The sequence below is a fragment of the Daucus carota genome, chromosome 5 (assembly GCF_001625215.2).
Source record: "Daucus carota subsp. sativus chromosome 5, DH1 v3.0, whole genome shotgun sequence".
In the NCBI taxonomy this organism is placed as follows: Eukaryota; Viridiplantae; Streptophyta; class Magnoliopsida; order Apiales; family Apiaceae; genus Daucus; species Daucus carota.
Window position 1 is genome coordinate 1,238,652 of NC_030385.2, and position 16,097 is coordinate 1,254,748.

Genomic DNA, 16,097 nt, shown 5'->3' on the forward strand with positions numbered 1-16,097 from the left:
TAAAAAAAACTCAACAATAAGAGGGAATGACTGCTGTTTGGAACTTGAAGTTGAAAGCTTCAACGTTTGGTTTAAGAAAAGGACACTCTCGATTCTCATAGCTTAACCAACGGCTATATATTTAGTCACTGTAGTTGATAACAACGTTTTTATTATCTAGTTAACGTATTTGAGGAATTGGTCTCAGCTCCATAGCTATCACTCAAGTCTCTTAAACGTTACAATTGATGTTCATGTCTAAACCCTACATACAAAAACGTCTCTTTCAAATCCAACTTCTGTTAAACAAGTCTCCCCTTGTTTTTACCCAGAGCTCCGAATTTGAGCTAATAAATAAATCATGAATATCGAAAACATTTGTTCATACCCGAAAGAGTTTGAGTTGTGATATTTGGGCATTTTGCCAAGTTGGGATGGAATTTGGCTGTAGTTATTACATTCGAGAGATGTTTAAAAATTCATGTGAATTTCTTGAAAAAGTATTAGAATTGTTGCTAGGTACTTGTCATGTTATTTTTTCTTTTTTGCTTTGATCCGCCAATAACCAAACTACAAAGTTTATAAAGAAAGAAAACTTGTTGGAGTAAAATGGGTATAAAATAGTTGCCTTGATTTTCAGATGGAAAACGGCACTATTTTCCTGCAAGAAAACGAATTCCCGCCAATCACGAGTTTGTTTATATGCTTGACATTTTCTATTCACACTTCTATACTATAGGTTTGGTGGTGTAGAAGAAGAAAAATAATAGCTGAATGTTGCCTAACCTCTGATAAAATCCAGTTAAATCAGAAAAATTAGTAGTTTGGTTTTTTGTAATATACTTTTTCAAAATTCATTTATTTCTCCTTAAAAGTTCCATGGCCTCTTCTTTTTCAAGTTGTCATATTTTATTGATTTTTGTCGGTGAAAAGCCATAAATTAATTATTTTATTTGTTTTGTTCTTTTTTTCCAATGATAATCTTTTTTTTTTTATATATTTCTAGGTTGTGTTATTTGTTAAAGAAATTTTGTTCTGAGTGTTTTGTTCTCAATTTATTCGAGTTTTTTTTCAATTCTCTTATTGAGGGCTTTGGTGTGTTTTGATGTGATTAACATCGAGGATGTGAGATGTGTCAGATTTTCAAAAGTTTGATTTAGTTTTAAAATTTTGTCTGAAATTGCATTACGATCAACAACTCAAAGCAGTTGTGCATGTACATATATCAATAGTAATGAATCACTTAATTATTTAAATAAAGACTAAACTAATTAATGGTATATCTGTTTTATATTTGCTCGACTCGATTGTTTTTTGGATATCCGTATGATTTTCATTACTTAATTCCTCTTATCAGTTTTATTATATTTAATTGGTTGATTTGGATTCGTGGTTCTCTCAGGATAATCAACATGTTGAGCACATAAAAAAATTGTAAACAAAATTTAAAAGGAAAAGGTCCTCCAACGTTCATCTTTTTATCTAATCTTGATTGCAACTAAGCTTATAATAATAATTATATGTAATAGTACGACAGTGATTTGGACATTCAAACTAAAGTGTTTAAGATAGTAATTAATTAGTTAGAGCAAGCCCAACGCAATTCCCTATTTTCAACCCCTAAAATATTATATAATAATGGTTACCTAAAATATAGGGGACCAAAAAGTTGTTTTGCTCCAATGGTATTCCCTATATTGATCCCCTGTATTTCAAATTCACATATGCAACTGAAATAGAGAGAGAAATTGCAGTGACAAGTGACAGAAAAACAAGAGGATATATGAGCTGGTGATGACATGGAGAATATAGGGGTTTGCTTTTTCATCCCTCAAACAAGGGGTTAAACTTTCTCTCACCTAAAATAAATGAGGGATGGGGAGTTGCGTTGGAGTTGTGTTTTTTGTTCTCAATTCTCAAATATTGTCCACGTAGACTAAATATAAGTAAGGAGTGGGTGCATTGGAGTTGCTCTTAGACTTTCACTTTTCATTATTGTTATATTGTTATCCTAAACACCCAAAGAGAGTGACATCGAGGTACCAATATTTTCAAGATTATTGAATTATAATTTATTACTATTAGTTAGCACTTAATTAAGGAAAACGTGAAACAGGAAAAAGTTGATTAACATTCACGCGTCGCGTGATATACAAGTTTAGGTTATACTTAACAGTCATTTTACTCTAAACTATACTATATCCCACTAATAGGGGATTAGAACAAATTTACAGTACACGTAATTATACGACTTGCGCAATAAGTCGTCTAAATTTTAGTCTAATTGTAAATGATTTCCCGTTTTCTGTAATTTTCCTTCTTCGAAAAAGTGGCTGCATTTGTATGATCAAATCCCTCGGAACAAAATGTTACTGATATGTATATATTATTCATCTGCAGGGTGTACATATTTGGAAGAGAGCTTGTTCTAACGCTAAAAGTTAATTTTTTAAAAAAATATACAGTAATATCTATAAAGTAATAATTTGGAATTCTTAAATTTTATTTAATTATATATTAATTAGAATATATTTGATAGTTAACTAATTTGAACATGTAAAATTTACCGTAGACATTTTATTTCGATTATATTAACCACGTGGTGGTCTGATCAATTAAGTTTGAACCCGTGAACCCTAAATCTCACGGGGATATGACATTTGATAAGAATGATTAGCAACGGCGTATTAGAGTAGTTGAGACTCGGTCTCGTGGTTTACAGAGGTTTTGAGTATTGGGGTGTTATGCTTTAAGAAGAGGTTTGCACCAATCTCTCTTCTCCCACGCCTTTATCCTTGAAATAACCTTGCAATTGTTTCCTCCACCGGATTTTGCCACTGCTGATGGGTAATGTTTCGATAAGTCTCATGTGAAAAAGACCACGAGCTAAGGTATTGTAATAATATTGTATCACACACCCTTTTAATTATTGTGCACTAAGTCGGGGGCATTCACGGAAATAGCCTCTCTACATTAAAGTAGGGGCAGGACTGCGTACATTTTACCCTGATCAGACCCTGGTCTAAGCAGGAATACTGAGTATGTATGGTATAATATTTTATGTTTTTATAAATAAAAGTATTATTTTAATATGACAATCCACTATAAAATCTTACTATAAGTCTCAACAGATTGTCCAAATATAACTAGCTTTCTTTTTTTCTTGTTTTGGTCAGGAACTAGCTTGTTTATAATTATAGAAAAAGATATTTTATATTAGTGAGGTGACGAAATTTATATTTATAAATTTTGTTTTTAACATAAACACGTAGTTTCAGTTGAAAATTTTGTTTGGTTAGAGATTATTACGCTGATCGAATGCAGCATTTTTTAAAGAGTGGTGCATGAGCAAAAAATTTATTATGACCCCTAAAATAAAGTAACATAAAATTCAATAATGTATATAACAAACTGATCAAATGGAATTATAGTCACATTATTAGAGGAAATATCAGTACTATAATACAAAAGCTACCTAAATCAAATCGAAAAATAATAATCAATAATATTTAAATATTTAATAGTATCACCGAATCTCATAGCCTCTAGATCATACCCTGTTGCGAATACTGAACATCCAACTCATTTTCCAGCACCCACCAGGGCGTGTAAAGCCACAAATCGTCCGAGTCAACCAGCACCAACTCGTCCATCGACGAGCCCGAGTCAAAACACCCCTCCAAACTCGGTAACTCAATAATCTCGCCCAACTCGTCCGAGTTCGTACTCGCGTTCACACTCGACTCGTTACCAGACAATGCGGGAGACAACTCGGACGAGTCCATAGCGGCCGCCTTGGCCGCCGCGGCCTGGACGTCACGCGGCGAGCCTGACTCGGCCCGAGGCAGCAACTCAGCGAGTTGCGGGAAGTTAAGAATCGCCGAGTCGCCTTTGATTGTCAAGGCCGCGACGTCATGAGCCCGAGCCGCCATCTCGGCCGTGTTATAAGTCCCGAGCCATATGCGTGACTTCTTACGTGGCTCCCGAATCTCGGATACCCATTTGCCCCAGCTACGTTTTCGGACTCCTATGTAATTCGGATGTTGGGTCCCACAGTCCTTCTGTCTCTTCCTCTTCTTGTCAGAACTCAAACTCGAACCCGAACCCGAACCCGAAGGACACGAAAAGGCCGAGGTGTGTGGCTCCGTGGCCATTGTAAAAGATATGTAGGTGATAAATTATGTGTGCATGTAAATATATAGGGGAGGAGATTCACGGGAGAGATTAGAAAAGAGACAAAGGAGAGAGAGAGTTGGGAAAAATAAATAGAGGGGCGCTGCTTTGTTTGGTTTCACAACTCTGTGTGTGTTTTAAGAAGCCATTGCCCACAGGTAACTTGAGGGTTTTATCAGTGTATAAGAGCAAGTCCAAGAGTGTCCTAGTTTATGCCCTAAATATAATATAAAATATTATGTCCTAGTAATTTAGGACATACTTTACTAACTTGAACTCCAACAATGTGCCTTATTCTCACACTATGTTTAATATTTTATTATTAAAGACTCTCTTTCATCATTTAAGCATAATATAAAAGTAGAGAGAGGAAAAGAGTGTAATGAGAATTTATAATAAAATATTGAATAGGGCAAGGAGAGATGTGCCTCAAAAATAGGGCTTGGGGAGGTTGTCCTAGTGATATAGGGCATCACTAGGACATTGTTGGATCAAGTTTTTTGGTCAATTGCCCTAAATTATAACTTAGGACATGAGATAGGGCCTCTCTTGGACTTGCTCTAAAGATATCATCACCTGTATGGATATTTATATGCATTCGTATCAGAAGGTTTAAGCTTCTTGACTAGTGTCAGATATTTTTGTGAGTAGTTTGGCAACCGTGTTTGAACGAGTAATGTTAGGTTCACAAAATTGTGAAGAGAAAATTTGTATGACATAACTATTAACGTGGTGTGTTTTAACTGGAGTTATTGATATAAACACATGAGGTCATTCCAATTAAAATCAACCACAATTATATACAATTATATACATCAAGGAGAATATTTTTCTTGTGTAATTGATAATATTGTCTATATTTTTGATAATAATCACGTGTTATTCACTTGTGATATCAGAGTCGAGGTTTGTGAAATATTTGAATTTGAAGTTTGTGAAAGTTCGGATTCGATTTGTTTTGACTCTCAATATTTTCATACTCTCTCAATTTTAAAACAATAATTTTTTTTTATTTTTACACGTAATTGATAAAAAATATTTTTACATATCATTTTAAAATTTTCATTTTTGAAAAGTGTTTAACATTTATATTTTCATTCAAAAAGTAATATGTAAAATATATATTCGTATTTTAAATTACGTGCAGAAAATCAAAACAACTATTATTTTGAAATAGAAGAAATATCTAATTTTGAATACGACAACAATATTATACCTCAAAACGATGGATGCCCGTGATATAGTCTGGAACCGCAAATAAATTTTCGAGGGGACATCAAAAATATTTAAATACAGTATGATCATGGTAAGACATCCTGCCAACTTTTATGAATGTTTTAGATAATCGATCATTTAACAACTTAATCTTATTTAAATGACTTATATTATTCTTGTTATATATATTATATGATAATGATATTAAAACACATTTTTAAAAATTTACGTGTAAATTCACCAAACTAATGTTAGCTGTAAGAGCATATTAATTTGTCCCGCGGAGATATTGTTGACCTGTATCTCTTGTTTAAAGAAAACATGCCACTTACTTTCATCATCTCAGAAGTTAGTTCGAGACTCCAAGTCAAAAACTTGGAAATTTTACAAATTTTCCGTTGGAGAATGGAGCCTGTATGAAAATTTTGCCGTTACTTATCCAACAAGTTTGGCTCGCCCGTTATTTTCTTTCGTTGATTTTTTGAAACCGCCGTCGCCACTATCAATCTCTTTCAGGGGTAAAGTACAAGCATATGTTTGGTAACTTGAATTAAAGGTATTATTTAAAAGTCCAATTCGAATTTTTGATTTAGTGAATATGATATTTTATTGTGGTTCGTATTTATCCACAAGCGTTATGCGAAATGAGTGACAAGACAAATAGGTTATTAGTAGGCGATTAAACACCAAATGAAACCAGAGTAGTGTGAAGAGCTGCTTCATTTTCTGCAAGGTTCTCTTTGTTATTGGAGGAGAGGACTAACTTACTCCGCGTCCAATTATACATTTTTTGAAAAAAAAATTACACATGTTAAAGAAAAATTAGCTAGATATAATTTTATTTGAGAATAAAATTGAGTTTCAAAAGACATAATAAATATAAAAATTTAGTGCAATGATACGAATAAAGCAAGTTTCAAAAAATAGATAAATTTATCACAAAAAATAGATAAATTTGTGTCGAAAGAAGAAAGAGATTTTTAATTTGAGATAAAAAAAAATTTCTTAAAAAAGACACATAGAATGATACGGACAGACCATAAATTCACTTTTGTGAAAAATATATATAGGCCAACATTCCAAAGAGGGACTCCTTATATGGAATTACATAGTGCGCCACTATAAATCATCAATTTTATTATAAATTCTGTTATAGAATACATATAAAACGTGATTCTAATATAAAATACTATAAAATAAATCTATTTTAAGTAATTTAACACTTAAAATTTGATCAAAAAAGTATATTTTCGAAACTGATTCTACAACAGAATAATTCTGGATGATTATTATTCTGTTATAGAATCATGTTGAGATATTGCATAATTTTTGATGATCTTTGGAATAAAAAAAATTGTATAACTTCGTTTTCGGTTTAATAATCAAAATTTGCAATTATATTTCATAAAAAATATAATAGAATATATATTATGTATATATTTATAATGGTGTGCTACGTAACTCCATATAAGAGGGTATGTTATGGAGTGCTACCCAATATATATATTCTAACGTCAATTATAGGTACTATCTTTACTCCACATATAACCCCCCACCCCCCAACCTCATGTTTGTTAATGTATAAATTTTTGATTTTTTGAAGATTGTTTGGTATATATTTATTTATTAAGAAAGTTGATTTATATGTAAAAATTAATGTTATGTTTGGTTGGGGTGAATGATTCCGGAAGGAATGGAATGATAATTTGAACTATATCATAGACAATTGTTAAGAAATTTCATTCTTTCTTCCATTCCAATCCTTACCTCATGTGCTAGATATCACATCTTCAATTTGAGATGGAATGCTCCATTCTCTCCTATTCTCAATTTCTTTACAAATCTTATCATAACAATTTTGCACTCCCTCAATTTTTTTCCAAAACTTCCTTACTATCTATATTAGTTTCAAGTATTTTTACTCATTTCATTCCATTCAATTCTCCTCAACCAAACACAACAGTTATTTGTTTGACAAATTTTAGAAAATTTTGAAATTCTTGAAAGTGTGCATTTTATTGGTTACTCGCTGAATTTACCTTCCTAAATACGAATCAAATAAAAATTTTAATTTATAAAAATTTAGTATAGAAATCAAAAATTGAGGAAGTACAACTTTCTTTCAAGATTTTTCCAAAAAAAAAAAAAAAAAAACTTTCTTTCAAGATACCTGCGTGCTTGTCTGGTTACATCTGAAATCAACTTCTCCACATCCGGCCCACGAAACTTCGCCCATATCTTAACCTTTTAGTTAGGGCCTGCATTTTATTTATCTCCACTAAACGGCCCAGCTTCAACTCTCAACTTTGTAAGAAGAGATTGGACCCAAACATTTGCAAACAATTATATGCAACTGTATCAGTCGCAAATTTACATGCAACGGTGTAAGCAGCAAATATTGTGTTGGTTTCAATTTATTTTCGCTTGATTCAATAATTGTTGGTACATATATATATTTTTTTTTTGATAAAAAGGAATCAATTCATTAATCAAAAGCCATACGGCATCTACAAACACAATCGAAATTGGACAGACGCTGAAGAATATCGCTGTTGAATCCTTCTTTCTTGGAGAGGCAACTAAGCGATTTGAAGATGATTTGAATATATACATTTGTTCCAATCTGATTGGTTTTCACCTGAATGTTCTGAACAATCGACCATAGATGCGATCCCATAATAACCTTCAAACTTGAATCAAACCCATGAAAATCATGCCGATCTATAACCTCGGTCATGGAAAACATCAAAACACACCAAAACAAAACAAAAGATGGAGAGACTAACAAAACCCAAATAAATTGGGAACTTATTGAATGAAAAATAAGATTTCAAAACAAGAAAGTAGAAAAAAAGAAGAAATCGGGGCTTTCCACCGGTAGAAACCGATGGAAGCCCCTTCAAAAAGCTGTGATGGAGGCTAGGGTTTTGAGAGAGAGTGAAAGAGGATGTTGGCTTCCTCCTGTTGGTACATATATTAATCGTAAAATATATAATTTAACGACAATTATTCACCAAAACATGTGAAAACTGTTTCACAAATTTAAAAGCAGTTTTTTCGAACGATAATTTTTGGATGTTTTAAAAAAAGCAGGTACTCTATTTCTAAAAGAAGCTATTTTTCAACTTTTAAATAAAATTATAAATTTCTTTATCAAATCTCATTAAAAATAGTATCTTTTTTATACCGTAAACGAAACATGCAAATATAAAAAAGATATCAAATTAATAAATTTATACAAAATTATTTATTTTAGTAATATTTTTTCTTAACACCACCGCGCTTTTCAACGTTGACTTCAAAATAAACCTTTACATCATATTCCCGTGACATCTAAATGGAGTAGCAGTAGAATATAGTCCTGATGAATTTGTTAAGTTTGGTTGACTAAACGGAGAGGGATTGAAGAGATTAAATAAATTGGTTGAAACTACTAAACTAGTGAGTTTGTTCACCTATTCTCTCGTATACTTTCACATAGTTTATCGATACACGTAAACGTATCAACACATACGAGATTTAATTAAATCTTAAATTAGCTTTGGCAGTTGCTCGGAGTTGTGAGTGGTTAGTCTAACTCTAATCCTACTCATTCTAATTCCGTTTCTTGTTTTCCGGTTGCAAATAATTTTCATACGGGTGCTTCTCTTCGTACATTATGGAACATTTCGAGTAATTTTAAAAAAAGTGTTTCTTCTTTAAAAGTAAAGATGTGAACTAAAAGTGAGAAGTATAAGTCCTGAAATAAAAGTTAATCTTCTGAATTTTTTTATAAATGATTATAATTTTTAATACAAACGAGTCAAAAAAAATAGAAGCCGGCTTCTTATCAGGAGAAGCCAGAAATGGCAATAGCCAAACAGACACGGTATATATGCTTTTGCTTATGGAATTAACTCAAATTATCTCATATTTTAAATAAGGGTCTTTTTTCTGCATGTCCATGTGCACACATTAAGAATTAAAAAATTTATAATTTTTGTTCAAATAGATGAATTTGATCGGTGAAATTTTTATTGCACGCATGGGTCATCATTTTGAATGAAGTTAGAATGAATAAAAATCTTTCCCCTAATCGAAAAGTGATTTTAGTGCATGCGCATGAATACATATTAAAAAACTATTTAAATAATAATTTTTAATTTAATTTTAAAAAAATTAATTGATATGAATTTCAGAGGGTAAAAAATTAATTGAACACGAGGGATAATTAGTGACTTGGGGAGTAAGACGACATGAAGATGAAGAGAGAATGTTCTTTGAATGGTGGAGCAGAGATCCTACAAAATATGGCATCGATTCATCATCGTGAACTCTTGCAACAACTTCTTAATCCCCCTAAAAACCTGGCCCCATCACCCTTTGCATTTTCATAATTTATGCACACATGTAATCCACCCTTGCCAACACGTGCTCATGCCTGAATTCGATTATTTATAATATAATAATCGCGAGACGAGATATTATAGCGACAAAGGTTTATCTTTTATCATTTCAGATTTATATTATAAAATTTTATTTTTTCTCAATCCAGATTTGTTTTTCGTTTCTGATTTTTCCAACAATATTTATGTAAAAAATATATATATTAGTAATAATCATATAATTTAATCTTTCTTCATTTTTAATGATGACTTATAATAGTTCTAAAATGAAAATTTAAAATACGGATAGATAAATTATATAATAATTGATTTATAAGATAACCATTCCATCTAAAATTTTAAAATGTTAAAGGAAGAGTGGTAATGTCGGGGATGGCAGGAGCTCGAACCCGAGATCTCCATCAGACCACGCTCTGATATCATGGAGATAATCATTCTATCTAAAATTTTAAATTGTTAGAGGAGGCCTTTATAGATGTTATACTTATATTTTAATGACTTTGTAGTAATTAAGTAATTTCAAGCCTAAATTCCTAAATATTTATAAAAATTGAGAATTGAAATATTCAGAAGAGACAAAGTTAGCATAAAACAGTTTGTTAAGTAACCAACAAGTCTAGCCACTTTAGTTTATCTACATTTGCTACTCCACAAGCAAGACAAGGCAGCGTTTGGTTACTCGCTTCTCTATAAATACTATAACAACAAAGTGATGCGTTACTAATATTCACCCAGCACTTCAAAATCTAAGCCATATCATATCGGAGATGGAAGTGCCGGGAAGTTACCGTAGCGGCCTCGACGAGTCGTATCGGCCCTTACCTTCTGTTTACATGGCTTTCATGATGATCTGGTCTTTCTCCGCTGTTTTTTGGGCTGTGAACACTTATAAATCGCGGTATTTTCAGGTCATTTTCTTGTTCTGTTTTTTTTTAAAACGTTTTTTTTTTATTGTGCATGTGATTGTAAATGGTTAGCTAGATTGATGGATAGGCACATTTTGGATTTGGAAATCGTTTTGGTGGAAAATTTGAGCTAGGGTATGAGGGTATTGATTGTCGAAAAATTTGATTTGATTCGAGTTGAGTATGAATTAGCTGAGCGAGATATTCTTGGTATGTTTGGTTCGGTTTTAGTATGTGCATGGAGCGGAACATACTTTGAATGGAAAAAGTACTCATATTTGGAGAATATTAATGAAGAATCCTGAATAAAAGAAAGGGGCTTTAAGATCGATTTTTTTATGAATTCCTAAGAGGTGGAAGGTTCTTGTTTGAACATTAGAGCTGCCAGTGAAGGAATTAACAGGGCACTATTTTCGATTGTATTTGCTGAAGGCGAGGCTTAACTAACACGTTTAATTTGCGTGTGTGAGATTATTTTAGCTATGAATTTCTGTGTGTTTTTATGCAGTTTTTGGATATTATTACTCTGTGATTTGCTGTTTGTGATTGTATTGATTTGTTGATGCTAGGGCAGACAAATAACTTGCAATGGGTGCTTGCATCAGTCCCGTTACTCAAAGCCTTGCAACTAACTCTGTCGTTCCTGTTCTGGTATGGCCTCGAAAATCAAACAATTGTAATGCCTGTAAAATTGGTTGTGGACTTGGTGGCAATGCTACTACCACTTCTTCACTTAGACGGCAATTTTTAAGTGTCGTCTAAAATATTGTATATATATGTTATTCACAAGACTTAGATGATTAGTCGACATAGATTACACAAATGAAGTAAAACTATGTTTAATTGTTTATCCATGTTTAATAGCTGTTTATCTATCTAATGTCTAGTTTCCGACCCATTTGATAAGAAGATTGCTAATCTATATACTTGTTTTATCAGTTTTATGCTATCAGATCCTTTCATGACTAAACTACTACATTAAATTGTCTATGTATTGATTTTGCAGGTACTCTTGCTTTTATTTTCAGACATGCTCTCTTTGGATTTCTTTCGGAGTTTATGTTACTGGAATACTGTTTCAAACAGCTTCGTTTGTCTCGTTCTTTCTCATTTCTCATGGGTACTGTATTATGTGTGAGCGTCTTTCTGTGCTTGAACGCAGAACTATGGCAGCACTAGGATGCGTGTTTTATCTGATTCTAGTTGGTCATAGAGCTTCTGTACCTTACTTCACAGTAAGTTGCCATTTGCTGACAAATTTTGAAGGATAAAATTGCCCATCTTAAAGTCGAATTGCTAATCATTTTCTTGGATCCAGGCGCTTCTGGTGATTAATTATTTCATTTTGTTCTATGTGATATTCCATCATACATCTCAAAACCTATCAGTTCTGCGTGAGCAGTTAATGTATATAATAGATGACGATGTCCATGCGATGCGTGATGCAATTTATACAAAGTACATGATGTTTAGGTAAGCCTTTTACTAGCTTTTCCAGAATCTTATCTGCTGCTGATGGCCTGGATCACTGTGAAGTTAATTTCTTAAAATTTATGACCTTTTGCATTGAACTCCCCAGAAAATTCCAAGGTGCTATGCAGATTGTAGCTGTGGCAGAAATAGCAGTACGAATCTCCAACTTTTGTTCTTTTCCTTCTCAAATAAATTTTAATTTCGTCATAAACATCGACATATTCCCTTCATAATGAAACAATGTATTTTACAGATTTTCATTAACATGGGCGATTCTCTGGAAAATTACTGGTTTCGCTTGTTAATACGAGAATGGTCACAATTTTGCATCTTTCTTTACATCGGGTACATATGTTCTTCCTTTAGTGTCCTTTCAATTACTGCAAACACATAGTAACATTTTCTAATTTCAGATGGACTTTCTGGCCACAAGAATTGGCACCGCGTTTTTCTGTTATGCCGACTTTAAAGTCTAAAGGGGAGATAATGATGCCTCCTATCTACAGCATTGTAAGCCAAAAGACTTCATCAACTTCTTCTAAAATTTATATATAAAACATGTTCACCAGTAGAGTTCAATAAGTTGTGTGTTGTCATGTTATTGCAGGAAATGGATGCTACTAGATTTAAAGATTTCAGTTCTCATCAATGGCAAATTGGCGTGGTAAGTGATGTTGGCTCAAACTCCGGAAGTCTTTTTTTTTTTAATTCTTCACATGTTTTCTGTGAATTCTAGGTGTGAGGACGTACGACATATCTTTTATTTTTTAGTAACTAACTGTAAACAGCCTGTTTTCTCACGCAAACCCTTAAGATTTCAGGAGACTTATTTCTGTACTTTTCATTTTGCTGGAAACTTAGTATAAATTTTGGTCAGAATTGCACTAATCACCAATTTCTTTTCATGTAGCCCACTTCTTTCCGTGACAGGGGATTAAAGGATTCAATTCTAATTGTAGTTCAACACCCCCATGCCTATCAGCCAACTTTAGTAAACTCTAAATCACCATCTCCGGTTGCTGTGGCTAATTGTAACCCAGACGGGAGCACAAATTCTTCATATGAGGTCCATGATCAGAAACAGTAACTTTTAGAATGCACTGGTGAGGAGTATTCTACCAGACAAGCTTAAGCTGCACTTGCTGAGACGACCTTGACACTGTAGAGTAGCTATCCTTATTTAGTACACATCTGTCTTGTTATAGGAATACGTAGGCAATGCTGAAAAATCTATTTTACCTTGGTTAAAATGCAGCCATTGTATATACTATATCTTTATACTATTATTGATGATAAACAGAATTGTACATATTCCCCAAGCTTTAACCCAGAGTCTTTAGTTATGATTCTTTTATTCAGCATCTGAAGCTAAATAGAGCATAACCTAATATTGATGGAAAAGAGTTTCGAAATCTGAAATTACCACTGCTATTCATATCGAAAAAAGGGGTGATTTTGTGAACTGCAATTATCAGAAATAGCTATGATCCATTTGATCAGATAAGATAAATAGCAACCACACATTTTTCCAAAGATATATTTTGGATGTAATATATTTAAATGCAATGGACCTTTTTTTCCCTTTCAAATATCAGCAATCTGATAATGGGAACACTTCATCTCAATTCTCATGGTTTAGCTGCATCCTTCTCAGTCTCACATAATTTCAACAGAATTAACAGCATTGCATCTGATAAAATTGTCAAAGTCTCGAATTCTCGTTGCTTTTCCAGAGGGCGAATCAGAGCTGTTGGAACTATACCTGAGAACCAGGCAGAGACTGCAACAACTTCAGAAGACCCGCCTTCGGTCAAGTTTGCATTTGTCAGTGTAAGTTCACATAATCAGAAGACCCTTTTTTTCACATCAGAAATTTTTTTTCTGGGAAATTAAGCTTTGTAAAATTTCATGTCTCAGTCTGTTCTGCTTCCTGATGGAACACCAGACGTGCACTTTCGTACTGCTTGTGGAGGGCAGAAACTCAGGGATATAATGTTGGATACAAATATTGAATTGTATGGACCATATGTAAGTTTCTCTGATTCTCACATTAATCTTAATGTTCGAGGTACGAGTAATTTCTAAAATGTGAAACTAAGTAAAGTTCTATGTTGAGGTTTCAGTCTAGACCACTTCTAAATTGTGGAGGAGGGGGAACTTGTGCCACATGCGTTGTCGAGGTAATGTTCTGGTCCTATAGTACATTTCAGTTTCTACTTATTTCTCAAATGTAGATGCTGATTTTCTATCTGATGTCCACCTTAAAATTAAAATATGATGCTTTACTGTGGCACAATGCTTAGCACATGAAAAAACACACATTTACCTGTATCTGTTTCTCTTTGTTGGCTTTAATTACTTAAGGTTGTCGATGGGAAAGAGATACTAAGCCCTCGGACAGACAAGGAGAAGGAAAAACTCAAAAAGGTATATATTGTGTTAGTTTTGATTGTCAGGATAATATTGCTTGCATTATTTTCACAAGTGAATTGTAGATCGGGCAATCTCAGATTTATGTCTGTGTGAAGAGTTTAGCATTAATTTGCAGAATCCGAAAAATTGGAGACTTGCCTGTCAGACAACAGTCGGGACATCTGATTCAGACGGTGTGGTAAGTAGCTCCTATTGCTTCATTGTTATGCAGCACGAGTTCATTTTCGTTTCGTAGTTAGTTTCACTTAGCTCCTCACAAGTTACGGTGACGTCCAAACCTCTAAATTCATATAAGCAATCCTAATTTGCTGCGATCATCCCTAAATCACAGATCAGTAGGTGTTGAAGTTACGTTTGAGGTGCAAGCATTACGTATAAATTCTAAAGAGCTGAAAACTGTAGGTTTTTTGATCGAATGTCGGTTTTTATAAGTGGCACCAGAATGCATAAACCACAATTCACAAGCTTAAGAACTCTCTAAACCACTTTGAACATAATTTCTGGATCCATTTCAGGTCTAAACTCGTCATGCTCATTTCGCAAAGAAAAAAAAACAGAGTATTAATGTTAAACTGAGACATGCAGATTATTTTCTGCGCGGCTGATGTAAAAATTTACAATGCAGGTCGTCATTCAACAGCTACCTGAGTGGAAAGGGCACGAATGGACATACGGCAAAGAATTCCCTTCGGAATCTTGATTCTTCACCGTATCTTATTATGTCTTCTTCCTTGCAAAAAATCATTTATTTGTAGGTTTAAATATATAAATTAATTAGTAAAAAAATAATTACTGTTAAGGCTTGATGTCAGAGCTTACATGAAGAACAGATGGACCATAAATCTGCATAACAAGGACCAAATGTCATTTTGAACAAAATGCGGAACAATTGTTCTCCCTCTTTTTATATATAAATTGTTCTCGCCTGGATCACTGACTCAATACATTAAATTATACAAGACAGACATTAGTGCTCGCACAATTTAATGAGATAAAATTTCAATCTATTGTGATTTTTTAGTTAGAAAAAAAACTGAAAATTATATTGATCTTCAGAATATTTTACTTGGGAAGATGGATTGACAGACTGGAAATCAAGAACAAGATGAACGAAAAGAAGAATATTGATAGAAAACAAACAAAAAACCGAGACTGAGATGTCATTACTTTCTAAATATAGATTCCATTCATCCAAAAGTAAAGATTCCTACAATTCTTTGCTTAGTTTACACGAATGCAATAACCAGATGAAGCTAAGGAAGCAACATTGCTAGCTAGCTCCTTCCTCGAGCTTGCATTTGTACAGGATCTTCAATACATAACCAATGATTTGTTTAGGCATATTGTTTGGTTGTCAGATATCTTCGTTCGAGTCTTATGCAGTGACAATTTTAGTAGTAATAGGCTCGATTCTGGTTCTTCGTTTACTTTGTTACATTATTTATCGGTTAGTGGTGACTAATAGATCATCCGCTCCAGGAGAGCCCGATGAGAGTGACCAGAGTGATTTTGATACTGCTGGCGCCAGAATGCA

At 33.2% G+C, this 16,097-nt stretch overlaps 3 protein-coding genes across 3 annotated transcripts; 2 read left to right on the plus strand and 1 right to left on the minus strand.

Annotated features, from left to right (window-relative positions):
* Positions 1 to 3,394: 3,394 nt before the first annotated feature.
* Positions 3,395 to 4,337, minus strand: LOC108222010 (ethylene-responsive transcription factor TINY). Its single transcript, XM_017395884.2, has one exon. It carries the CDS (start codon positions 4,131 to 4,133, stop codon positions 3,525 to 3,527), a length of 609 nt encoding a protein of 202 aa, XP_017251373.1. The 5' UTR covers positions 4,134 to 4,337; the 3' UTR covers positions 3,395 to 3,524.
* Positions 4,338 to 10,391: 6,054 nt separating this feature from the next.
* Positions 10,392 to 13,481, plus strand: LOC108220092 (uncharacterized). Its single transcript, XM_017393758.2, has 9 exons — positions 10,392 to 10,660; positions 11,232 to 11,308; positions 11,664 to 11,892; positions 11,976 to 12,130; positions 12,237 to 12,282; positions 12,384 to 12,475; positions 12,544 to 12,640; positions 12,738 to 12,794; positions 13,041 to 13,481. Exons 1-9 carry the CDS (start codon positions 10,520 to 10,522, stop codon positions 13,215 to 13,217), a joined length of 1,071 nt encoding a protein of 356 aa, XP_017249247.1. The 5' UTR covers positions 10,392 to 10,519; the 3' UTR covers positions 13,218 to 13,481.
* Positions 13,482 to 13,699: 218 nt separating this feature from the next.
* LOC108220093 (photosynthetic NDH subunit of subcomplex B 3, chloroplastic) lies at positions 13,700 to 15,493 on the plus strand. Its single transcript, XM_017393759.2, has 6 exons — positions 13,700 to 13,960; positions 14,048 to 14,158; positions 14,254 to 14,310; positions 14,495 to 14,557; positions 14,679 to 14,741; positions 15,189 to 15,493. Exons 1-6 carry the CDS (start codon positions 13,736 to 13,738, stop codon positions 15,261 to 15,263), a joined length of 594 nt encoding a protein of 197 aa, XP_017249248.1. The 5' UTR covers positions 13,700 to 13,735; the 3' UTR covers positions 15,264 to 15,493.
* The last annotated feature ends 604 nt before the right edge of the window (positions 15,494 to 16,097 follow it).

What these genes read in the sequence shown, in the direction of transcription:
- LOC108222010 (XM_017395884.2), bottom strand. Translation starts at nt 4,133, where the DNA reads ATGGCCACGGAGCCACACACCTCGGCCTTTTCGTGTCCTTCGGGTTCG.
- LOC108220092 (XM_017393758.2), top strand. Translation starts at nt 10,520, where the DNA reads ATGGAAGTGCCGGGAAGTTACCGTAGCGGCCTCGACGAGTCGTATCGG. An exon ending in TAGCTGTGGCAGAAATAGCA is followed by an intron (nt 12,283 to 12,383) that starts GTACGAATCTCC and finishes TGTATTTTACAG; the next exon opens with ATTTTCATTAACATGGGCGA. An exon ending in TGCATCTTTCTTTACATCGG is followed by an intron (nt 12,476 to 12,543) that starts GTACATATGTTC and finishes TTCTAATTTCAG; the next exon opens with ATGGACTTTCTGGCCACAAG.
- LOC108220093 (XM_017393759.2), top strand. Translation starts at nt 13,736, where the DNA reads ATGGGAACACTTCATCTCAATTCTCATGGTTTAGCTGCATCCTTCTCA. An exon ending in TTGAATTGTATGGACCATAT is followed by an intron (nt 14,159 to 14,253) that starts GTAAGTTTCTCT and finishes TTGAGGTTTCAG; the next exon opens with TCTAGACCACTTCTAAATTG. An exon ending in GTGCCACATGCGTTGTCGAG is followed by an intron (nt 14,311 to 14,494) that starts GTAATGTTCTGG and finishes TAATTACTTAAG; the next exon opens with GTTGTCGATGGGAAAGAGAT.